At 42.8% G+C, this 25,269-nt stretch overlaps 1 protein-coding gene across 3 annotated transcripts in view; it reads right to left on the reverse strand.

Moving 5' to 3' along the window:
* PPP3R1 (protein phosphatase 3 regulatory subunit B, alpha) overlaps window positions 1-25,269 on the reverse strand; it is a 57,602-nt gene that overhangs the window by 3,077 nt on the left and 29,256 nt on the right. Inside the window, exons 3-7 of one of the 3 annotated variants that reach the window (XM_077315011.1) lie at window positions 25,086-25,175; window positions 10,824-10,863; window positions 7,618-7,794; window positions 5,495-5,554; window positions 4,106-4,290 (exon numbers count right to left, since the gene is read on the reverse strand). In XM_077315011.1, coding sequence (XP_077171126.1) covers window positions 4,106-4,290; window positions 5,495-5,554; window positions 7,618-7,794; window positions 10,824-10,863; window positions 25,086-25,175 — 552 coding nt within the window. Of the gene's footprint in view, window positions 1-4,105; window positions 4,291-5,494; window positions 5,555-7,617; window positions 7,795-10,823; window positions 10,864-25,085; window positions 25,179-25,269 lie in introns of all 3 variants that reach the window. The other 2 variants (XM_077315000.1, XM_077315020.1) reach the window with 2 other exon arrangements.

A 25,269-nucleotide genomic window follows, 5' to 3' on the forward strand; every position in this document is an offset into this window, starting at 1 on the left:
CTCACAGGTTTTTTATTGTGGAGAGATGAAGGGAAACGGTGTTTGTAAACAGCTTTGAGACTCCTTTGGGTAGTAAACAGCAGGGAACAAAAATCCAGCTCTTCTTCTAAGGGGCAACAGTGAAAGAAGCATGTGGGCACATAACATTATATCAACAGTAAAAAAAGTGGAGAAAGAAGGAGCAGGGTGGACACCTGTGTACTGTGACTACTCCATGTGGATTAGGGCAGGGGGGCAAAAAGGGAAATGAGGTTGTATGCAGAACTGGGAGGAATTGTTGGCCATGTAATCTCCCCCTAAGAAGAGTCTCCAGTCTGATTTTGTCAGGGATCAGGCTGAGCCCAGCCTGCGGAGTCTAGGATAGAAGCACATCCGAAATCCAACAGCCAGTTGCAGATTTCCAAGAGAGCTTTATTAGACTAAGTCCACAGAATGCTAAAGCATGCCAAGATCTTCCTAAGCAAAGATCTTGATAATAACAAAGTACAAGAAAACGCACGGGGCAGTTATAGAGCCCACCAAATAAGGGAGGGGGGATCCAAAGGTATTTCGGCGGGAGAGTGAGAAAGTTACAAAAGAAGGTTGGTTCCCAAGCTGCCAGATGGCCCGGAACCTTATCAAGCGGTAGGCACTTTGTTGAGACTTTGAGTTGTCTCCGTAAGGACACTTACAGTAAGACTGATACATTCGCATGGAGCCTCTCCCGCTGGGAAAGGGAAGGGAGGAAGAAGACCAGAGGACAGGTTTATTGCTTTATGGCCTTGGCCAGAGCGGGCTGGTGAGATCTAAAGAGTGTGTGAAGCGAAGTACCGAGATGGCATGAATCGGGGTTCATGACAGATTTTCCCTTCACATATCTGAACACATGGCTCTGGAAAGCTCACCTGTAACCACTATGCCACAATTTCCAAGGGTCAATCCTCTCCCACATTCAATTAATATTTCAAACCACAGGTTCTTGACACCCATCTCTCCACACCCATGTCCTCATTTGTCACCACACCACCACAACACCCCCCCTCACAACACACATATTCAACCTCATGCACTTACAGACTGGGAAACCCCTCTCCTTACTCTTCCCATTGCCAAGCTCTCTCTATCTTAATCACTCCCTTTCTACCTCCCTCTCTCTTTGCTATTCCCCCCCCCCCACTAGCACCCATTGTATCAGCTACAATGGGCTTTAATTCTAGAGACTAAATAAATTCCCGTAATTTTTTTTGAAAGAAGCAGAAAAAGCAGAAAAAATAACCAGCTAGCTAGCTTGAAACAACACTAGACTAACCATCTGCAGCATCAACTTATCAGGACCTTAACTTATGATCTCATGAGGATGATCGTGGGTGGAGGTGTTATCCATAACCTCAAGGGAGAAGGACCCTTCATGGTAAGTACCCAATGGTCATTTTCCTGAGTGGAGGACACTTTAGTGGGACCCATAAGAGCAGTCCATTAAACCATAGGTGGGAGAAGAACATCCTCATTTATCACTTGCTGAAGAACCAATCTACTAAAACTGGCATCGGCTGAGCTATAAGTTAATCCTATAGTGCCTTATAAAGGTGGAGAGGTTTGACCAGGTGACAGCTTTGCACACCTGTTCAGCTAAGGCTGTATGTGAAAAGGCGGCATTGGTGGCTGCACTACGCATCAAGCAAGCAGTGATCCCCTTGGGAGCTTGAATGCCTAGCGGTTTGTATGCATCAGCTATGCAAGACATAAGGTACCTGCCTATGGCTACAGAGGATTGGGCTTTCCCCTTTGTTAGGTACCATAAATGAAATGAAAAGCAATTCAGACTTTTGGAAAGGTTGTGTTCTAATGAGATAAGCTTTCAGTGCCCTTCTTACATTTACAATATGCCAAAATTGTTCTGTAGGATGTTTTGGATTTGGACAGAAATTGGGAAGACTTATCTCCTGTGAGAGTGGAAGGAAGAAGAGACCTTTAGTCTAAAGGAGGGGTTGGTTCTGAGAACCATCTTCTCCTTGTGCAAGATGCACAGAACTAGTTTGGTCGAAATTATGCTTAATTACGATATCCTTCGAACAGAGGTCACTGCTACTAGAATGATAGTCTTTAGTGAGAGATTTAGAATCCAATATTCACCAATGGGTTTAAAAGGTTCCTTCTTAAGGGCCCATAAAACAGTACTTAGTATCCACATTGGGAAGTGTGACTATGTGGTGGTTGTTTGGCCACTACCCCCTTAATAAATCTCAGGATGTATGGGTGCTTGCTAACTGAAAGGATTGTGATGAGGGCTACAATCTGTCTTCTTAATGTAGCAGCCCTTAAGTCCCTTGATGCCCCTCCCTATCCTGGGGAAAGGCAGTCAACCTTCTTTCTACTACATCATCTTATGACAGCTTTCCAAGAAGAGTTCTAGATTCAAGTCGCAGATGGTTTACTAGACTATAGGATGGTGTCCACTACTTAGTCTCTGTACCCTTTCTTGAGGAGAGTCATCCTCTCAGCTTCCAGGCGGTTAGCTTTAACCAGTTGGAGTCCAGGTGCCAGACTGGGCCTTGTGTTAGATCTGGCAGGACTGAGAACTGTAAGGGGTCTTTGGTCGCCAGTTGTACTATCATTGAAAACCATAGCCTCCTCGGCCAACATGGGGCCACTAGAATTACTTCTGCCCAATATTGCCTGACTTTGTGTTAGAATCTGGCAATGACTGTCATTGGTGGAAAGGCTTATAATAGGCCTTGTGGCCAATTGGAAGACAGTGCTTCGATTATTTTTGATTATTTTTGCTTCTCTGCCCAGAGAAGTATCTGGTGATACCTGGAACAGCATCTGGCTGCTTTCTGGTTGGTGCTTGTTGTGAACAGATCCATCACTGGGGTACCGAAGTGATGTGTGATCATGGAGTAAGACTTGTATTTCAGCTCTCACTCCCCTTATTGAATCATCTACTGACTCAACCAGTCAGCCTGGATGTTGCTTACGCCTTGAATGTACTCCACTCTCAATGAGATTATTCTCCATCCAGGACATAATTTTCTCCACCTCATGTTGCAGGTTGGATGAATGCAATGCTCTCTGGTGATTTGGCCAAAATATTGTCTGTTCTAACTATCAAAGTAGATGGTCACTGAAGTGATGTAGAGCAAGTAGGAATGCTCTGAGTTCAATAGATTGATTGGGAGTCTTGATTCTGACATGTTCATCTTCCCTATGCCAGGATGTTGTTCAGTACAGCCCTCTAGACACTGAGGCTAGCGCCATAAACAGCTGTACATTGTTCTTGCTGATGCAGAACTTTCCTGAAATCAGTTTGGATTCAATAACATCGACCTCTTGTTTGCTATGGCATTCTGAAATAGCTTTGAGAATTATTGGAGGGTGTGAGCATGCCATCTGCCCCACTGAATTGCCTCCCAGTTGACTACTAGATGCCCTAGTGCAAATAGGGTTTTCATGCTTACTCAAAGAAGTCATGGCCTACAATAAGGTTTTCATTTCAAATGTGCAGGCGCTGTTGCCCTTGCCCTCTCTCCTCCCCAGCATCAGCCGAGGAAGTCTGAATCAGTTCACTGCCTGTTGATTCTGCCACCTACTGCAACTCCGTCATAAGCAGGGATGATTGGGAGGCAGTTTCCTCCATGAAATCGTCCTGGAAAAGATGCGGGCTTTCCTTTTCCTTCTTCTTAGAGACAAAAGGAAAAGGAAAGAGAACAAAGGAAAAATAGGAGGAGGGAGGAAGGGGTTCACAAAAAAGGAGTCAAGAATTAAGAAGAAAGTAAGAGGTAAGAGAAAAAAGGAAAAATCAACACTGAGTCCAATTTGTCACAGATAGCTCCTAACTTGCTGTTCTCCCTAATGAGGCAGGAAAGAGACTGGCTTCTGGGCAGAGGACACATCCTCACACAGGAAGTGGGAGAAAATACTTGATCCTGCTTCCTTGGAGATGAGTGGGAAATAACCCACTAAGATGTCCTTCACTCAGGGGGAGAATGGGAAAGAGAGATAAGCTGCAGTATGTATGACTGAAGAAAAAAAGCACATTCTGAAAAAGAGGAGGGTGAAAGTGAGAAAAGGAGTGTATGTATATATGAAAGACCTCATGAATCCCTTTATAGTAAAAAGTACTTACAGCACAGAATTCCTCAAACGATATTCTTCCGTCACCATCTTTATCTGCATTTATTATGGTTTTGTCTACAATCTGCTGCAACTGAGTATCTTTCAGATTGTTCCCAACCATCATCTTCAAAACTTGGAACAGCTCCCCATTGGAAATGTAGCCATCTTTGTCCATGTCATAGATGCGGAAGGCAACTGTAGAAAAGTCAGGGAAGTTCAGTAATAAACTTGTAAGTGGAGATATATATGTGTTCTCAGGAACTTGTTGGCCACTGTGTGAAGGATTCTAGACTAGATGGATCATTTGTCTGATCCAGCATGGTTTTTCTTCTACATAGTTACTATATTTTGAAAAGCAAAATACAGGGCATATTTCTAGACTGACTACTGCAAACAAGTGATTCCTCTGACAAATCTCATTTTAAATACTCCTATTTAAGCTGTGATAATTGCTACTAACTAGGAATATTCCTAACTTTCTAAACCTAAAAGAGGACGTTTGCAGCATTTTTTTAAAAAGAGCCCAAAAGAGGATGGATGCTTAAAAAAAAAGAGGACACCTAGTAAGAGGTCGCCTATCCTCTGGGTCATATCCTCTAGTCCATTCAATGTTCTTGGCTCCCAAACCCTTTGTCCCTATTCTAATGGCTCTCACATCCATTGGATGACCATCATGCTACTATCCTAATTCAAGGTGGCTTGGACTTCACAGAAAAAATTATCACTGCTGTTAACAGTAACTCTACCACATATGCCATCAACATAAGAACGGGCAAGATCAGCTCATAAATATCACTGTAATATATCTTCCATCAGTAACTCAAACTTATTTCAACAGGACTAATTTCCAAGAAAATATAGGGCCAAGCAAATTTCGTGTTGCCCATAAAAGCTCATCCTGAAATCAATGTTAAGTCTTTATGGTGCTAATGAACTCTTGCTTCAAGACTCATGAATACATAGTGAATATTAATATAATTAAGGATAAAGGGATCCATCATAATGGTTAATGGAAGGTGCTGCCACAGTGGCCTTTTCCTCACCTTCTTGCTCCTCAAATAGCCAGCTTTGTGCCAGAACCCCTTCATGAGGCACACCACTTCCCCCCTTTGTGGGGGGGGGGGGGAGAAGGGAATGAAAATCAAGACAAGCAACCATTTTTGTCTCTTCTGAGGAGGAGGAGATTTGACTACATTCCTCAGCATTGCTGTGGACCCCCCATCACTGAGTGGTTCTGTGATGCCTATGTGGTTCTTCTAATCCCTCAGGACAAAATAGCAGACTGCACGAGGAAAAAATGATGGGGAAAGATCAACTCCACCAAATCCCTGCCAGTTCTTTGGGGGATCCAACCACAGTATGGTACTCCATGTATGTACAAAAAATATCCAGTACTTACACCTCAACTTCTGTTCCTTGTCACCTTTCACACTGAACTGGGAAACTCCTTCTATAAACTCTAAGGAATACAGGCAAAAAGCAATTATAAATCATTTTGCATATGAAGCAATCAGACCATCATTATGAGCTTCAGGGAGAGAGGTTTCTTGATCTGGACAGTTCTAATGTTGCATGCAATCTGTCTGCGATCAGCAACATTTGTGCACAACTGTCAAGAAGTGTTCTGCATCTTAGGGATGAGAGTGTTATCAAGGAGATTTAGAAAGCTGTCACATACACCACAATGTACAAATTAGCTACTGTCCTCCATAGAGTGTTTAGCCTTTTCTGATATGAGTTTAACTGTTATGTATGCAAGCACTGCTGACAGTTTAACTATTCTATATGTAAGCTGAGAGTAACAGAACCATTATTTCAAAAGCTGTCTACAAATGATACAATATATTCCCTACATGCATACACACCCTGATAAATATGGGCTGTGATTCAGTGGCAGAGCATCTGTTTGACATGCAGAAGGTCCCAGGTTCAGTCCCTGGCATCTTCAGGTTGCAGGTGATGTGAAAGATCTCTCTCTGACCCTTGAGAACCAACCAGCCTGAGCAAACAGCATTAACTATGATGGACCAAGGATCTGATTCGGTATAAGGCATCTTTCAGACTAAAGACTTCTTGCTATTGAAAAAATTGTAATTTCTCGTGGCATTTGCATCAGGTCATCCTTACCATTGTTCTCCTTAATATTTATGAAAAGCCTCTGTAGAAGTGCTGTCCAGGACCACATTCGGTGTCCAGCCTGTGCTTCTGACTCCATGGGCCAATCAGGATGTGCCCAGCAAAGCTGGGAGTGAATGGATTGGGCCAGTCCCTTGAGCACCCGCCTCCAGAAGCTGCCTGCTCAGCCAGCTTCTGGGCCAGCCCCTTAAGCACCCGCCTCCAGAAGCTCGTGCCCACCCCCTACTTCCCCACTGCCCCAGCCACTCCACCGTTACCCAGCTTCTCCCCCCCCCCAACCACCCCTAGCCCGCCGGCCATGTCACCCATGCCAACCCCAGCCCCCTCAGTAAGTCTTCAAGTGCATCCTCAAGGCAGGGGGAAGGAACGCCACTAGTGCCCGTTGCATTCCTGCATGCAAAGGCCTTAAAAGCTAGTATAAAATAAATTGATTGTCCTCTCATTCAAAATCCAGAACTGAACCGGTTTAGAATTCTAGTTTTTAGGCAGGCAATCTGCAGTCTATAATTTCACCATACTTGAGAATCAAGACAAACCAGAGTTTTGAAACCAGAAATCTTCAATCTCTATACTACATTGGAAGAGAGGGAGGAGGGACAGGAGAAGAGCCCAAACTCTTCCTCAATTCATAATAATGTCCTTTCTGGTTCAAATTCCAATTGCTTTTGTTTGTATTTTGAACAAAAACTAATACATCCTTACAACTTGTCTCTGTAGTACTTGGAATTACATTTTATGGCATACATGGCCTGGCCCAACAAAGTAACAGTTGTGTCAGGTCCAGCCCTTGTTCTATGTAATAAGTTATATTTTTGCTGAAGTAATTTTATAGTTATGTTTCTAACAGCATTATTCATATGAGACTTCCCTACATTAGAGAAAAGGCAATCTTGCCCTGTCTATCCATATTTTATAATCAGAGAGCTCTTTCTGCAAGGAACTGACCAGCAGTACAAACTCTACTACTAAAACAAATACAGTAGAGCAGGGGTAGCCAACCTGTGGTCCTTCAGATGTTCATGGACTACAATTCCCATGAGCAAACACTAGCAGGGGCTCATGGGAATTGTAGTCCATGGGCATCTGGAAGACCCCAGGTTGACTACCCCTGCAGTAGAGCATGTGCACATTTGTATACTGATGCTACGAAGTGATTTTATAGTGTGCACGCATCTCTGTGAAATGTTATTACCAAATGATGGAATCAGATTTTGACAATACTCTGTTCTTTGTGGCATTTGTAAATTTAAATTTGTGCTTGGGAAACAGCTCTTATCAAATAGAGATACAGAAGTTCTAAAATTGCTGAAATCCAAAAGAACCAATCCCAGCTGAATACAATTTCACATGCCAAATTAAGAAATATTCACCAAGGGAAAATCTTACCTTTGAAGTCCACTTCCCCATTTCCATCTGTATCAAATATGTCTATTACTCGTTGTACCAGTGGATTCTGTTGAAGTTCAGGCAAAGACATGAATTCTTCCACACTCAAAGAACCAGAATTATCTAAATCAAGCTTCTTAAACCGCTTTCCCAAGCGTTTGATCTCATCCGCATCAACTGGGTGGATGGGAGAAAGGAGAGAAAAAGAGTTTTCAGAAGTAATTTGCTTCACATTTATATATAGTGCACAAATTAATAAAGCAGCATTTCCTGTTAATGCAGTACTAATTTGTTTGCTGGTATAAAAGTTACATAGGCCTGGATCCAAACCACAAAATTAGCTACACAAGCTGCCTTTCCATTTATGGGAGCAGTGGTGCGCCAGATTGAAGCAATAGTGCTTACAAAGTACACAAGAAAAACTTTACATGAAAAACGTTCCAAAATAACCGACTAAAGCTTCTCACCTGTATTTCACTGCTGTATCATGATCTTCTGGCGCCACAGCTCTGAGTCTGTGCAGACTCGTGGCTGAAAGGATGGTTCTCATGCCGGTCACATGATTGGTAGATGACAGCAATGCTGTACAAATATTTGGCCATACAACAGGCAGGATGCATGAACTATTACTTTACCAGAGGCAGGTGGTTGGGAATACACAGAATTCAGAACTGTGTAGCTCAGAGACCAAATTGCAATTGGGATTCCCAAAGAGTGGAAAAAACTGAATTTGTCTTGGACAATGCAATTTATTTACTCAATCAGATCCACTCTTGATTGCTGGCATATGCACATTTATTAATCCCCACTCTGCCATGGAAACTTGCTGGGCAACCTTGGGCAACCAGTCACATACTCTCAGGCTATTCTACCTCACAAGGTTGTTGTAAGAATAAAACAGAAGAGAGGAGAAGGATGAAAGTGGGTTTGGCTCCCCATTGGGAAGAAAGGCAGTGTACAAATGAATTAAATCAGTTAAATAGCAGTTATCTCCCTGGTCACATGGGTGCGTACTGTTTCATTTTGTCACAACAGTTCTACTCTTCATGTCTGCAGGAGTGTTCAATAACTTGTAAAGGAAACAACTGTCAAAAATCAGTCATGTTGCTATAGGAGCCACTTGGGGGCAGGGAAAAGTAGGTTAGAAATAATATGATAAATATTTGAATAAAATGTCAGTGTGAAAGGAAGATCAAGGCAGGTAATCTGCCAAGCATCTACGAAAGAACCACCCAAATCCATCATAAATCAGTGTTACTACATCAGTGTACTACACAAAGCTTCAGAAAATGCTGGAGACTACCAGCTAACAAAGAATGATGCAGTTTTGATTAGCAATCTTTAATGGAATTTTAGAGAGGCATGTGAAGCTTGCGTCCTTTATGAGGCTTGGAATTTTCATGTACAAATGATAACAATTTGTTAAAGCTTATATCCATTGTAGATATGAATTGAGCCTAAAGGGACACCTAATAGAAATCCCTGGCTCCAGCTGGGCTTACGTGTGCATTCACTACAGCTGACCACTATCGCCTAAACTGCATAGACAATGCAGAAGTGATACAGCAAGCTTCTACGCTTCTACCTCCATTGACTGGCAGGCTACATCACATATGAAGTAGCCTTATCCTGAATCAGACCAGCAAACCATCAAAGCCAGTAGTCTATTCAGGCTACCAGGAGCTCTCCATGGTCTCAGCCAGAGGTCTTTCACATCATCTACTGTCTGACCCTATTTAACCAGGGATTCATATAGATTTTAGATTGTCCAGTGATATTTTGAATCCAATGGAGTTATAAATTCATTTAATAACAGTTAAAAATGCTTTAATAGTTTCCATACTCTCTATATACAGTATTTGCTGGCATATAAGACTACTTTCCCCCCCTGAAAAACATGCCTCCAAGTGGGGGGGAGGGTCGTCCTATTCGCTGGGTGCACTTCAGTTGGGATAGACATAGCTGCCCATAGTACTGTAATGTAATGTAACAAACTCTATATTTTGAGTGGAAATGTTGGGGGGTCATCTTATACGCCCAGTCGTCTTATACACCAGCATATACGGTATGTTATATATTTTTACATTGTTGAATCAAATTCTCTTACATTTTTTAACTGTGATAAGACCTCCTACAACATGACCAGAAGATGCTCTACCACTGAGCCACTGCCCCTCCCTATATCATGAATTTTACCAGATGAAAAACTTTTCCTCCATTAAAACAAGGACAGCTGGGTATAGAGTACTCAACAACAGCCCAGACCGGAGGTTACGTATAAATCTAAGGACGTTGAGTATAGCCATTATTCTCAGGCCCATTTGGCAAGCCGTATACCTGACCACTTGTGTGCCCTTGAATAATCTCGTGAGCACTATGTTAATTTAATGTTAGTCGCCAATATGTTGCTTAAGTAGTAACAATTCTCTGCCACTGAAATATTAAGAATGTATTATTGCTCTGGAAATTTTATACTGAGGAAGAAATGAAGAAACAAACAACAACAAAAAAGCTGGCTCTGTTGGCCAGAGAAGTCTCACTATATAATCAAAGGCAACCCTGTGGTTATTTTTATTTGCATGCCATGTTCTCATAAAGAATGGCGTTTCAGCAACATCTGCAGCCCACGTTGCTTTTAAGGTTTCCCCGATCCTCAGAAGTGGCTTTTAAGAGGTTTGTGGGCTGCAGCCAGATGAAAAAGTCCCAGGAAACACGGAAACTGTTTGGATCTAAGGCAGAGATTTGCTCCAGGCCACAGCTGGCATTCAGGCTCAACATTCAAGGGATTGTACCAACTTTTTTTGTTTTCATCTGATTGCTTGAGCTTCAGGTGACAAATGCAGTTAATGCTACTCTTTTGGCAGAAATGGCGAAGAATTTCCCCTTCAGTTGTTTAGAGCTCTAAAGTTCAATGCCCATGTTCTCCTGAGGAGTCCAAATGCACACACATGACTAAGGCTTTAGAAGATAATTCTGAAAGGCTAGCCTGATAAGTCACAAATGAGAATTCAGCAGGAAATCAGCTCCTTAGTCTCTGTTACAAACACTCTGCTAAATATTTAGCTGGGATGCACATGAGAATTTCAAGCTTATGGACAGGAACTAACAGTGCATGTTTAGTTACTGTACAGGAACCAATATGAAATCATGATTGAGACATATTAAACATAATTAACAATAAAAAAACAACTAAAGTTTAGACTTACAGTGCGAGCACATTTCCAGTGGGTAGCTTGCTTCATTTCCCTGAAATTGTGAAAAAGCATGAATAGTAAAATGCTCAATTTTTTCCATTTTTGCAGGTTATCCAAAATGAAAAAGGTCATTCTGTATACTACAATTTCCACTTTGTGATCAGATTACTTTACAGATTCTTATTGCCAGTAGTTTTACTGAAAAGGCATTACTGGCCTTCTTATTACCATGAAAATGACAGCAGCTAAAACATTTTCTTATGCAAAATTGTATCAGTATATAGAGTGTGTTGAGAAAAATCAAAGTCCCTGCAATTGACAAAAAATACATAATTATTCTTAGCCCATGTCACTGCAAAGCAAAATAAGAGAGAAGTGCAATAGAAAATGTGCATTCTGCCATTCTTCCAAAGAGCTCAGAGTAGCAAGCTTCTGGTTCATTGTGGGGATATAATTTTTTATCAACCAAAACAAGATGTAACATACTCCAATTCACAACCCAATTACAAACAGGTGTTTACTCTGGCATGGTAGAACAACCCCCCAAGAGATCAGAGCCCTGTGGGACCCAAAACAATTCTTCAGAGCCTGCAAGATGTTCTGCCAGGCCTACAATTGAAGCCCATACACTATCAGTAGAACTGGCTGCCCTATGCAGACATGCACAGAATGTATGCAAACAGATAAATCAACTAAAACCAAGCAACTACAGAGGCACCCTGCCTGAGCACATTCTCTCACCCCACCCTGTTATAGAAATGCCCCTGTGCAGTTTTAATAATATTTAAAAAAATTTAATTTTAATAACAAACCAATTTAATTTTTTTACTATGACTGATAAAGTTTTATCCAATGTATACATATGATGTAAACTGCTCTGACCCCTTGGGAAGGCCAGTATAGTAATCCAATAAATAAATAAAAATAATTCACTTGTATTTTCTGGAACTTCAGTCTGAACACAATGAGCAGCTTTCTGATGAGAAAACTCAATGAGGTTGAAATCCAATATGCTCTCTTGTTTTTAAGCAGCATCCAGCCAGCTCAGTGGTTCTGTGGCTAGGGCAGTACCACCCAGCATGACCAAATATTTCACAATTTCCACCTAATGCGCAGTGTTCTGTCTTGCTGATGCATACAGCAACCAAAGCAGTGAAATTCAAGTCTCACATTCACTGCAGACCCTGAATGCTCTTCTGATTCTTGAAGTCTAGCTGGAAGTTGAATTTGTAAGAATATTTACAAGACATTCCAATTAAATTCAAATTTACTAGATTTGCTTTTTCAGCACTGAAAACACGCTCCAATAGTTGACAGTGCTCCAAGTATGTTGCCTTTTGATGCATGCCTTTGGTTTTAGTATATACATGAACAGATGCACCTTAACTAATGGTCTTTACAAACAGCACTGCATGCTTTCTACTTGAGTAATTTTATGTTTAGAGGATTTATTAACTTGGCCTTTCCAAAATGACAGCTTTTTATAAGCCAGTAAGCAAAAATAGCTGACATCTTACTGGCACCATTCTGGGTTGTAGACCCATAAAAATACATAAGTAATCTATCCATACATCAGGTTCTTTTCTACAAACAGGCTATCCTGACCAAGTCTTTTGAGTCAGATGAAATTTTTTCTAAAAGTTCTTTGAGCAGTGAAGATGTCCAAACTGCTATTGAAATGTTGATATTAAGATCACTGAAAACCAGAGGGGGCAGAGAGAGAGAGAGAGAGAGAGAGAGAGAGAGAGAGAGAGAGATACAGCTGACAGACACTTAACCTGGGGAGCAGTTGTCTATGACTCACAAACTATTTATAGCTTCAGAGAGGAATCAACTTAAGACCTGACTGTAACACACTGATCTAACACTGCCCTGGACCTCAAGAACAGGAACACCAAAGGTTTTGTCACCTATGTCTTAAAAAACAAAATATATCGTTAACAAATATACTGTTAAATATATTTACCTTCAAAAACTCTTCCCTTCCCAGCCACTTCCCTACATTTCAGGAACTCCACATGGTGAGGAAGCCTAATTACCTCCAGACAAGCAGAGCCCTCTGAACAATCCAGAAGTGAAAAACTTGGACGTTTGTGGCCATCTTATAGAGCAAGCAGAAAATCTAGTCACTGGGTTGGATCCAGATTGAACAGGCTATTTTTTACCAATTTCCCCTTCTGCTGCAGACCATCCTCATGTCATTTTTGAGAACCCCCTATCCCACAGCAGTAACTCTGTGGGGGGGGGGATAAGAAAATTTTGCTCTGTTGATGGGTAATTTAGTTGCAATCCAACCCACTATCACCACAGTTCCTAGGCACCATTTTCAAACTTGAAACAGAAGACCAAATGGTTGGCCAATAAGAAAAACAGGTAGGAAAAAAGCATACAGTCAAACAGCAACCTGAGCCTCCGGGGAGGACAGTATATAATTATAAATATAAATAATATAAAACCAAATCTAAATTTACACTGAACCTCCAAGCAGTTGTATGGCTAGCCACAACACTCTTTGGGGTGAGAAGTGCAACAGTGTAACTGTGGTGCTTCCCACAAAGCAGCTCTTAGAATCATAGAATCATAGAGTTGGAAGGGGCCATACAAGCCATCTAATCCAACCCCCTGCTCAACGCAGGATCAGCCCAAAGCATCCTAAAGCATCCAAGAAAAGTGTGTATCCAACCTTTGCTAGAAGACTGCCAGCTCTTCTTTCACAACAGGAGTCTTCTTTCATAGGGATAAGAACAATCCAAAGAGTTGCTCCTGCTCCCCAATATATATATGTATCCCGCCACTCCCCAATGGGATCGTGGCAGATAACATGGTCTTAAAGCCTCCTTAAAATACCCCCATTAAAAGACTTAAAAACCCATAACATGACGGATGGTCTCCCAACCTACTTCCCCATCCCAACTAGAGGCATTGAGAGCATGGGGCGGCATGATGTCCACAGGCCCACAACCTCCCTTCACCGGGGCGGGGGGGGGGCAGCTTATCTCCACCACTGGTCAACCATAAACCCGGCGGAAGAGCTCCGTAATGCAGGCCCTGCGGAAAGATGTCAAATCCCGCAGGGCCTGCAGCTCTCCCGGGAGCTCATTCCACCAGGTAGGGGCCAGGACCAAAAAGCCCCTGGCCCTGGTCGAGGCTAAGCGCGATTCCCTAGGGCCGGGAACGACCAATAGGTTTCCCCCTGCAGAGCGTAAGGCCCTGTGGGGAACATAGGGCGGTAGGCAGTCCCGCAGATATGTGGGACCCAACCTGCGTATAGCCTTGAAGGTTAAAACCAACACCTTGAACTGAATCCAGGCAGCAATGGGCAGCCAGTGCAACTGCCTCAGCAAAGGCTAGATGTGGGCCCTCCAAGGTGTCCCGGTGAGGACCCTAGCAGCTGCATTCAGCACTGGCTGAAGTTTCCGGGTTAAGGACAAGGGTAGGCCCATGTAGAGCGAGTTACAGTAATCTATTCTGGAGGTGACCGTCGTATGGATCACTGTGGCCAAGTGATATGCATAGGAAGGACTTCCCATCTATGCTCTGTCAGACTGCCCTTCTGAACTCAGGCAGTGTGGTCACAATGATGGGCACAGGCAAGCTTAGCACCTGTGGCAGTTTTTGCAATGGCAGTAAAATCATTCCTAGCTTTAATATGAACAAGCATCAGGCCGTTTCAGAGAGTAGCCATGTTGATCTGCAGTAGAACAGCTGGGTTCGAGTTCATTAGCACCTCAGAAACCATGATATTTTGGAGGCATAAGCCAGGGGTAGTCAAACTGCGGCCCTCTGGATGTCCATGGACTATAATTCCCATGAGCCCCTGCCAGTGAACACTGGCAGGGGCTCATGGGAATTGTAGTCCATGGACATCCAGAGGGCCGCAGTTTGACTACCCCTGGTTTAAGTTTTCAAGTTTTCAAGTTCCCTTCATCAGATACTGCTGTTCAACTTGAATTTGGGGCAGATCTGCACTGGGCTTTTTATCCCTGGTGACCCCAAATTAAAAAAAAAAAAACCCTCATCTGCACCTTATTCAATTTCCATTCTGGTATTTAGCACTTTAAATTTTCATTCTGCAACGTCTATGATCGATCCGTGGTGACACTAACTTTCCCGTGATATCCAGGAGTGGTTATAACTAGTTACATTTGAGAAAATGGCTTCAAAAGCCCCAGTATTAAGTGTAGATCTCTGAGTTTTGCTAGATTAACTTCCTCCCCCTCCTCCGCTGCTATAATGCGGTAGTCTGTCGCTGATTGGTCATGGCATCCGTTCAAAGACTGCCTGATTTCCGGTTGCCATTTCCTCGCAAGGTTTATTTCTGCCCTCATTTCCAAAGTTACTGTGTTCCAAGCCCACACTTCTATGTGCCGAAATTTGCCTTTTGGATTGTCTTCCCCCACCCTCGTTCTCCCCCCCATTGCTTGTTCAGGAAAAGAAAAATAAACAAGCAGCCACTTGCTCCATTCCCCCCCCCCACACACACACACACACACTTACTTTGGCTGTAGAGGAGACAAGAGGCAGGAAAATAAACCCCTCTACAGCCTTTTGCTCCTTCAATGCCAGCTGTAGCTTCACGACCACCACTCCCCTCCCCCTTAGCTTCCCCAATCAAGCGGGAAAGAGCCAGACAATTAAATGTGGAATGCAACGTCTCTTTCAATTTGGGAATAACAAAAGGAGAAGATCAGGGTTCAGATCTATCTGAACTCAGCAGGATCGACAACGGGGGAAAAAATAAGTGCAGAAACAGCCCTAGTTGTTCTACTGTAAACCAACTTGGCTATCCTCTGAAACAAAAGATGATGGAGCATTGACTATTGAAGGCTCACAGCTACCCCCCCCCCCAACACACACACACCTCCCCCCAAATTCTGGTTGGTCTCAAAGTGGCTACTGGATTTGAATCTAACTATCAGGCAATTCCAAAGTGATTAAACTAACATTACTTTAACATGTGTTAACAGTAACACAATAATCTGTATTTTACCTTACATTGTTTGAATTCAAATGTATGCTAAACTATTTTGTGTTAAGTGCAATTGATCTTCCCTACCAAAATAAAAATGGCACATGTAGCTTAAATGTTTTAATGCATTTTAAAGCAGTGGTCCCCAATCTTTTTGAGGCTGGGGACTGGCGGCAGCAGGGAGGGCGATTGCCTGTGGCAATACCCTCATCACTTGTTTTTCTATCCTACATTTGTCATCATTTTCAAGGAGCCTCCATGCAGAAAGCGAACTGGTTGTAAATATAAATCCACTGAAAGCAAACACCTAGTCAAGGCCTTCCTTTTCCCCTTCCCTGAATGTTTTCTCAGGGATAAAGCACATGCCTGAAGAGCTGAAATTAATTCCAAGTCCAAGAAAAATGCATTGTGAACCACTGCCTCTCTTCTCAGAGTATTTACTGTTATGTAAGGACCACCAAGGAGTCACCAAGGCACGGATTCTCTCTGGATTTTTTGTGGATTAACAATGGAGAGAAAATGGTGGAAGAGAATGGGAAGACAGAAGTGTGGAAGAATGTTTATACAGATGAAATGAATTAAGTAGTAAGGTATGTGAAAATAGAAGAAAAACAATTACATGGAGATCAATGGAGAAATTATACAAGGATACAGCTTTGAAATACAGTATTTGCTGGCATATAAGACTACTTTCCCCCCCTGAAAAACATGCCTCCAAGTGGGGGGGGGGGTCGTCCTATACGCCGGGTGCACTTCAGTTGGGATAGACATAGCTGCCCATAGTGGCCCATAGTACTGTAATGTAATGTAACAAACTCTGTATTTTGAGTGGAAATGTTGGGGGGTCGTCTTATACGCCCAGTCGTCTTATACGCCAGCAAATACGGTACTGTTTATTCACTTTTGAGTCAAAACAAGGAAAGATAGCACAATGGCTCAAGTTACTGCCAAGCCAGTACATATTCCTGGGATCCCAGAAAAATTCTACAGGGAATTATTCCAGTCTAAACCCACTCATTTAATGGGGATAAAACTGGAGTGACTATGCACAGGATTGCATTGAAGACTTCGTAGAGCTGCTGGTTGAGGTGGCAAAGTAGACATGGCCTTTTTTCTACTGGGTATTCTCTTGGGACATGATCTCAGTTGAAGCTGCCAAGCAAATCCACTGGCCCTTCTTGAACTTTAGGCCCTCCACAAATGCCTACCTACCTCCATTTAAGACATCTGAAGATAATGCAGACAACAAAAATTTCACTGCCAACTTCTGTCAGCAGATCAAGCCTTTTTTGGGTCTTGTTTGGTATTACCTCAATGATCCTGCCTTCCTAAGTATTGTTTTGTATGTATTTTAACTCATTTTTTAATTGATGTGTGGTTGAGGGTGATTAATATAAATGGCTTTAAAATGCGTTTTCTCATGTATATTTTAAATACTAAGCTGCCTTGGTATCCCTTGTAAAGGCAGAAATGCAACTAAGGGTGGCATCAAGAGTGTTCAGATGGCAGGATGTCCTGGCATAGTGAAAACACATTATCCTTAGCTGATATGGTGGCAATGACTTGACTGAAATGCTCTTTTTTTCATTGTCACAGCAGGTGTGGGTTTGTACTGCTGAGGAAAAATGTTCTTTGTAACTGCCAATCCACAAAAAGCCAGAAGCAACAGCACTTGGCAGCAAGAAACAACAAGACAGAAATCCAACACAGAAGGATGCAAGATGGTCATTTCACTCAGGCAGTATTGTAGCAAACTGTGCAGTTATGTTTTAACGCACTGCACATTCAAAGTAATTTCAAATGTATCCTATTCATTCTAGGCCCTATTATGCACAGCGGCAGCGACACCGGGCTGCTGCTGTTCCATTGCAGGGGGCAAAAAGCCCCACTGTTCCTCACGTATGCACGGGGGAGGGGCTCCCCCAATGCATGCTGGGTGCCCCGATGCAACGGCTCCACGCACACAACACAGGGCTGGAAGCACTCCGGCTCAGCGGCGGCGGCGGGACGGGATCAGGGGCTTGGGGCCCCCACTGCACGATGGTGGGGAGCAGCAAGCTGCTCACCCAACGTGGGGGTGGAGGATGCCTCTGTCAGCTCCGCTGAGCCAGCAGGGGCGAGAGGCTTCCCTGCAGGGACACCCTAGGTCAGGGGAGGAGCTGGGCCAGAAAGCCTGCTTCCTCCGATTATGCACAGGGCTAGCCTGACCTAGCCCTCGCCTACACCGGATCCAGGTCCGCGGAAGAATCCACAGTTCCTTAACGCGGGTCTTCCTGGGTGGGCCCAGGGCTCAGATGGCGACGTCATGTATAATCAGGGATTTTCCTCAAAGCCCTGTCACCACCAATGATAATTCTTTGTTAAAATAGCCAAACACAAAGACAAACCAAACTGCCTGTTGCCAGTGATTAAAGGCTCTCATATGCTGCTTGCCCCATCTGTCTCCATACAACTGTGAAACATTCCTGCAAGGGAATTGCTGGTAACTATTTTATCCCAAGGCCAGGGAGTCAAACTCAAAATTCCATTACACTGCCATTCCCTTACAGTCACATTATCACAAATAAAATAAATTGTGAGGAATGTGGATACACGAGTTGAACAAGGTTAGCATGAATAGTGAGATAAAAAACCTATGTCCTTGTTGAGTCAACAGGCAGTTTGTTTTCTCCTTGTATTTTTGTAAACTACACTGAATTCCATGGGATTGATTGGCTGTTTTGACAAAGAATTATCATTGGCTGTATTTGGTTGTGTGACACAGAATACTGATGTAACAGATTTGATTTTTGCTATATATTCCCTGTCACGTAAGGAGTTCATAGTCTGATGAAGAGTGCTTGCACTAGAAAGCTCACACCCTGAATAAATCTTTGTTGGTCTTAAAGGTGCTACCTCAGACCAACACGGCTACCATTTGAATATAAATTAACCCATTTTAATAATTCTAGGACTGCTTGCATTTCATATTTTCATCTGTTATCATTGTAACTATTTTAATACTGCAACTTCATAAAGTATATGGCTAAATACTTTTATTAAGATTATTATTAATACCTGAGCAATTAGTACAAACAGGTTTTGTCTTAGTTTAGAAACCATGGACAAGTCCCACCCTCAATTCAATTTTGCTGATTTTATGAGGTGCATTCCCTCAAGGCAGTCATCATCTCTCTACTCTTCCTCCAAGTGCTTATTTTTCCCATTATTATTTTGGCCAGTTCACTTCGTATTCCCTTTCCCCATCTCACTGACACGGTTTTCCCTTTTGAAAGGCTCGATTCAGACAGTCTTCCAAACAATAATTTTTTCAACTAAAACTTTACATGCCTTTCCCAGAGGTTCCTTGTCTCCATTTCCTGGTCAGCACTGACCACAGTTTGTCATATCAGAAGCATATTGTTTGCTTTCAATACCCAAAATCAGGAAGTCACCTCCAACTTTTTTTCTTCTTCCCTGATTCTGGCCTGAAAGTCAAGCCCTGAAAATATGGATTTCCCAATGAAGGATGCAACATAGAAGATGATTGAATTTCCTGCCACAATTCATCAGGCAACTGTTGTTGAAGCAGCAGTTAAACACATGCCGCACAAGAAGACACAAAAAACATCAAAATGTCTCAGATCAAACTATAAGAAGACATGAATGTAGAAACGCAGCAAATGCTGCAGGCAAATGGGAGGAAGCATGAAAATTAAATGTGGATTTTAAAAAGGCAGCAAGAATGGACAGTAAACCTTAATGGAATCAGAAATGCAAGCAGTTTAGAAGATTACAAAAAGGGAAACACAAGAAACGCTTTTGCTCAAGTAAAGGGGTTCCAAATGCCATTTGCAGCATTATCAAATATAAACAAGGGAAAGAACTGATTGACCAACCAAGTATCAATAACTGGTGATGGGAATACACAGAAGAACTGTGCACATGCAGAATGGAAGTTCACTCTCTTCAAAATGAAAAAGAAATAGATCTTGAACCAGCCATTCTTGAGGAAGAAGTTGAATGAGTCTTGAATCAATTGCCAAACAACAGGGCCCCATGCATTGGCATCATACCTGTGGAACCGCTGGGATGTGTCCCAAACAAAGCTATTACAGCTTTGTGTCAGAAAATCTGGGAAACTTTCAAGTTAAGTCAAGTCAAATACCTTTATTGGCATAATAGCAAAACATGTATATAAAAGAAAAAGCAATTCAAATCCCAGATCACTTGGAGAAAATCCCGTGGAGGAATTTTGCAAGGCCTTCGGTTACTTGAGGATTGTGATCCAGTAAAAGAGAGTTTCCCTTTCCTTTCTCTAATCTGGGAAACTAATAACTGGCCAGAGGAGTGGAAACGAGCCATATTCATCCCACTACCAGAAAAGGGTGACTCAAAATACTGTTCAAATTACTGTACAATAGCCCTAATTTCTCATGCTAGTAAGACCCTGCTCAAAAGCATACAGCAACACAGAGCAACAACTATTGCGAGAAAATTATCAGATGTTCAAGCTGGTTTTCGATAGTGGCATAGCACTCATGATCATATAGCAAACTTGCGCTGAATTATGGAAAAGTCATGGGAATATCCGCAGGACATCTGTTTTATTGACCAAAAGAAAGCTTTTAATTGTGTGGATCATAACAAATTGTGGGAAGCTCTGCAACATTTGGAGGCGCCAGTACACTAGATCAAACTGACGCAGTCGCTCTACTCAAATCATCATTTGGTGACACTGACTGGTTCAAAACAAAGAAAGGAGTGCAGCAAGGTTAAATTTTTACCCCTTCCTGCTTAACTTGTATGTTGAGATTATTATGAGAAAGATTAAATTCAAAGAATCAAACACTGGAATTAAGATTGAAGGAAGGAATATAAATAATCTTCAGTATACTGATGACACTACCCTCCTGTCAGAAACTAAGGAAGGCCTAGAACGCCTATTTACAAAGGTCAATGAAGTCAGAAATTTGGCCTTTTCTTAAACACTAAAAAGACAAAAATAATGACCACTGCAAAAAACCCAGACATGTCACAATAACTATTAATGGTGAAGAGATCGCATGCATTCAATAATTCATTTTTCTTGGTTCACTCAAAATTTACTCCTTACGCTTCCAGGCAGCTAATGTTTCTGGGGGAGAGTCAGGGTGGCCATCCATCAGGAGGAAGAGAATGTATTATTTATTTATTTATTTTATTATATTTGTATACCACCCTCCCGAGGCTCAGGGTGGTTCATATGGAACATAAAGAATACATGGAACGTGTTTCTTCATAACATAACATATAAGTGGACTGCAGCAATAATAACAATAATAGTAACCATAACTGAAGGTAACAATCTAAATCATAACAGTTCAAACAAGTCCACGGTTCAGGTGTATAGGTTCCTGGGAGGGAGGTTCAGAAGACCTGCAGATGATTTTCATTGACCTCAACCGAATGCCTGATGGGAGAGCTCTCTTTTGGAAGATCTTCTCCGCGAGGCCATTCCACTAGGTGGGGACCAGGACAGAGAAGGCTCTGGCCCTCGTTGAGGCCAAATGGGCCTCTTTTCGGCCAGAATCCTGAGCTGGTTAGTGGTGGCAGAGTGTAGGGCTCTTTGGGAAACATAAGCAGAGAGGTCGTCCCTCAGGCACACTGGGCCCTGGCTGCGTATGGCCTTAAAGTTAGGGTTCTTTTCTTTAATCTCTGCCACACAATCTATTTGTATCGTTACTCTTGCTTACTGTAGCTTTAGAATATATTTTAATACACCTTTTAAAAGATGTTTGGCTCAGGTGTGTTTTATTTAGGGTGACCATACGTTGCGATTCTGGTGGGACAGTCCCGATATTTAAAGACTGGTCCCGCATCCTGCAGCATTTTCTAATAATCCCAATTTTTATTTAGGCACCCACTGCAAAGCAAAGCAGCCACCAAACCGGCAGTTCCCACCGGTCACAGCCAGCACCATGTCATGGGCGGGGGGGGGGGGGTGTGTGGAGGAGTAGGCAGCGGCATAGCGGCGGATGACAGTAGACAGTGTCTACTGCTCGCGTCCTGGACGTTCGTGTGTATGGTAATTACCAGAAATCTCGTTTTACTGACTTCGCCGCTGTCTCATAGCTTTCATCTGTATTCTATAAGATGTTCTTGAGGCTTCAGTGTGAGCCTTCCTCCAAACTCGCTGTAGTTGTCTCAGTTACCATTCCTTGCTGTGAAGCTTCTCATTGTACCAGGGGGCTTGCTTGAGATGGAGACGGAGAAGACATTGGGGAGCTATCTCATCGATGGCAGTCAGCATTCTGTCATGCCAGTCGATGACCACACCATTTAAAGAAGTGCTGGGAGGCATTGGATCCCACAGAACATTCAGGAATCCAATTGGATCCATAAGTCTCTGCAGGTGAGCTAAAATTTCCTTGGCGTTCAATTAAGGAGGGAATGGAAGCCTTAACTGAGCCTTCAGGTCATATTAGTCTGACCATGGCACTGCATTTGCTGCAACTGGATCCACATTCAGACTCACGTTGAAAATGAGATCCAGGCTATGGCCTACTTGGCGGGTAGGGCCAACAAATTGTTAGAGCCTTAATGTCACCATGGTCCACACCAGGTCCAGCTTGTTTCTAGAGGACAGCAGCTCAGCATGGACCTTAAAGTCCCCCAGAACTAATAGTCTGGGGAACTGTAGCATCCAGGCTGCCACCACCTCCAGCAAGATTGGCAGGGCATCTGGAGATGCATTGGGCACATGGTACACCAGCCAGATGGCCATGCTCTGACAGCATGGGAAGGGCTCTGAAGGAGAAATCCTCTCTGATTAGGATTAAACATTTATATGCAACTTAAAATTCACTCCTTACGCTTTCTATCAAAGATCTTTCATAAATGACCTTCAATACAAAAATAATTCAAGCAAAAGATTAATTCTTCTTGGATGGAGCATTTAAAATGTAGATAAGACATCAGAGATAATGAACTACCGCAGAGGGGATTGCAGGATTTAGAATTTATAGCCAGGATCAGACCAGGTTAAAGCTGTTATGGGATTCAGATACTGTTGCATTTCACAACTACACTGAAAATCAATGGTTCCAAATACTGCACATTATAGAACCATTACCTCCTATTTTTTCTAGTTAAACTAAGCAATGTATCTATTTAATAAACAAGTTTCAATTTCATTGCAAATTCATGAATTCCCACTCTTATCCCCACTGCTTCATATAATATAGAAATGCTAATAATTTTTGCTATGTCTAAGGTCTGCAAGAGATTATGATGAAATTGTGTTTACTCACATTCGGTTTTCTTGGGGTGGAGGGGAAGGCTGCATTCTTTTTTTCAACTATTCCCCCCCCCGCCCCCGAAAATAGTACCGTACACAAAAAGGGTCTAAAATTGTTTAATACAAAGGCATTTGCTCTAGCGACTCATGTACATGTATTTGTCTCATGCCTTGCTACATGCTACAGTTTCAAAGTGTAGAGTTATAAAACAAAAAACAGACCAATGCCATGAATCCTCTTCCCTAGCAGCAGGGGAGTTACTTTAGCAAACCAGGTTTTTATCCCAGCTCAGGATGCCATACCTGGTTCTCCTACCTCTTATTTGAGCCTCACCGTCTCCCATGGAAATAGGTGAGGCTGAGAGAACAAAGTCATGTGGTGAGCTTCATGGTGGCATGGGTAACTGAACCTGGATCTAAGCACTACTACCACACACACTCGCATAGCTGGTGAGGGAAGCAAGGCTCCTGATAACAATGGAGCAATACTTCACTGCAAGTGCCTAGCGGAACCAAGTCTCGGGGTTTAACCTAACAAAATCTTAACCAAGATGCCGTGTCATTTGCAGTGATTAATGTTCCTGCTTGGAACTGGGTTAGATTCTTCAAGCAAAGGTTGGATACACACTTTTCTTCTTCAAGCAAAGGTTGGATACACACTTCTCTCTTCAAGCAAAGGTTGGATACACACTTTTCTTAGATGCTTTAGGATGCTATGGGCTGATCCTGCATTGAGCAGGGGGTTGGACTAGATGGCCTGTATGGCCCCTTCCAACTATGATTCTATGATTCTAGATTTTCAAGTGCAAGACTCTATGCAAGAAACAATCATGTATTGCCTTAATTCGAGGAGAGTCAGAATGCAGACTCGGATATGGACAAACCCAGATTTGCATCTCCACTCTGCCATGGATGCTTGCTGGGTGAACTTGGGCCAATTACACACTCTCAATCTAACCAACCTCACAGGGTTGTTGTAAAGTAGAGGTTCCCAAAGTTGGCGGTACCTCCCCCCAGGGGAGGGGTACGAATAGGGGGGAGGGAAGGAAATTGGGGCAGTAGGGGGACAGCAGTCTGATTCTTCTCCTGCAGCTGCATTTTCCTAGACTTAGTGAGAGAGTTCCAAGGTGACTTGCCATTGCCTGCCTCTGAGTAGTAGTGACCCTGAACTTCCTTGGTGGTCTCCCATCCCACTGCTGACCAGGGCCAATCCTACTTAGCTCCCTGAAGAAAATGACAGCTTCAGAAGGTGGCCTGGAGGGGATCATATTCCTACTGAGCTCCATCCCCTCATCAGATTGGCTTCACCTCAGACTTCCAGGACTTTCTTAACCCAGGGTTGGCAACCCTTCCCCAAAAGTCCCTGACTTTTAAAGGCTGGAAAAGCCTTCTCCTGCTTGCTCCTGACTATATGATTTCCACTGCTTGCTTCTCTCCCTCTCTCCCTTCCCCAGTCTTTCTCCCCAATAAGGACCCAAAATGGCTTTTAAAAATAACATTTACAAATATTTTTTCCGGACTAAAACATGGCCGCTGCACAACAACAAAAAAAGAAGTGTAGGCAACATAGTGTTCTTTGAATTTGCAATAGACCTAACACCAGGAAAGATGTGAGTCTATGTGGTGGGAGGGCACTAAGGAGGTGGGGTTTGGAAGTCAAGGAGGCACCAGCCCAAAAAATTTTGGGAACCACTGCTGTAAAGATTAAATGGGGGAGGGATGAACAACGTATGCCACTTTGGGTACCCACTGGAGAGAAAAGCAGGGTTCAAGTTAGTAAACAAGATAAATTCACAACCAATCTTTATTTTACTCTGCAATAAAATTTCAAAAAAATTGGTTTCGAAATCTGGTTTATGACCAATTCCAGTTCTATTCAAGCTGCTGTGATTCAATAGACAGGTGGACTTGAACCTAGGTTTCCTACACAGTCACTCATCTAGACCTGTAAAATGTGAACAATGGGACTAATGAAAGAGAGAAGGCAATTAGATCTGCAATAAAAGAAGAGGTATATTCTTACTACTTCTGACTCTAAGCAACTCACTGAAGTATGTTGCTGCTGCTGCTGCCTGCTGCTGCCGCTGGACCTGCCTGGGGATGGCGGAGGGCCTGACTGGTGCTGCTGCTGCTGCTGCTGCTGGTGTAACACAATACAGTTGAGATGGCTATTTAGACTTCGCATCAGTGTGCTCATACAATAAAGGGGCCGGATCCAACTGAGTGTACTG

This window comes from Paroedura picta, chromosome 1 (genome assembly GCF_049243985.1).
Source record: "Paroedura picta isolate Pp20150507F chromosome 1, Ppicta_v3.0, whole genome shotgun sequence".
Taxonomy (NCBI): Eukaryota; Metazoa; Chordata; class Lepidosauria; order Squamata; family Gekkonidae; genus Paroedura; species Paroedura picta.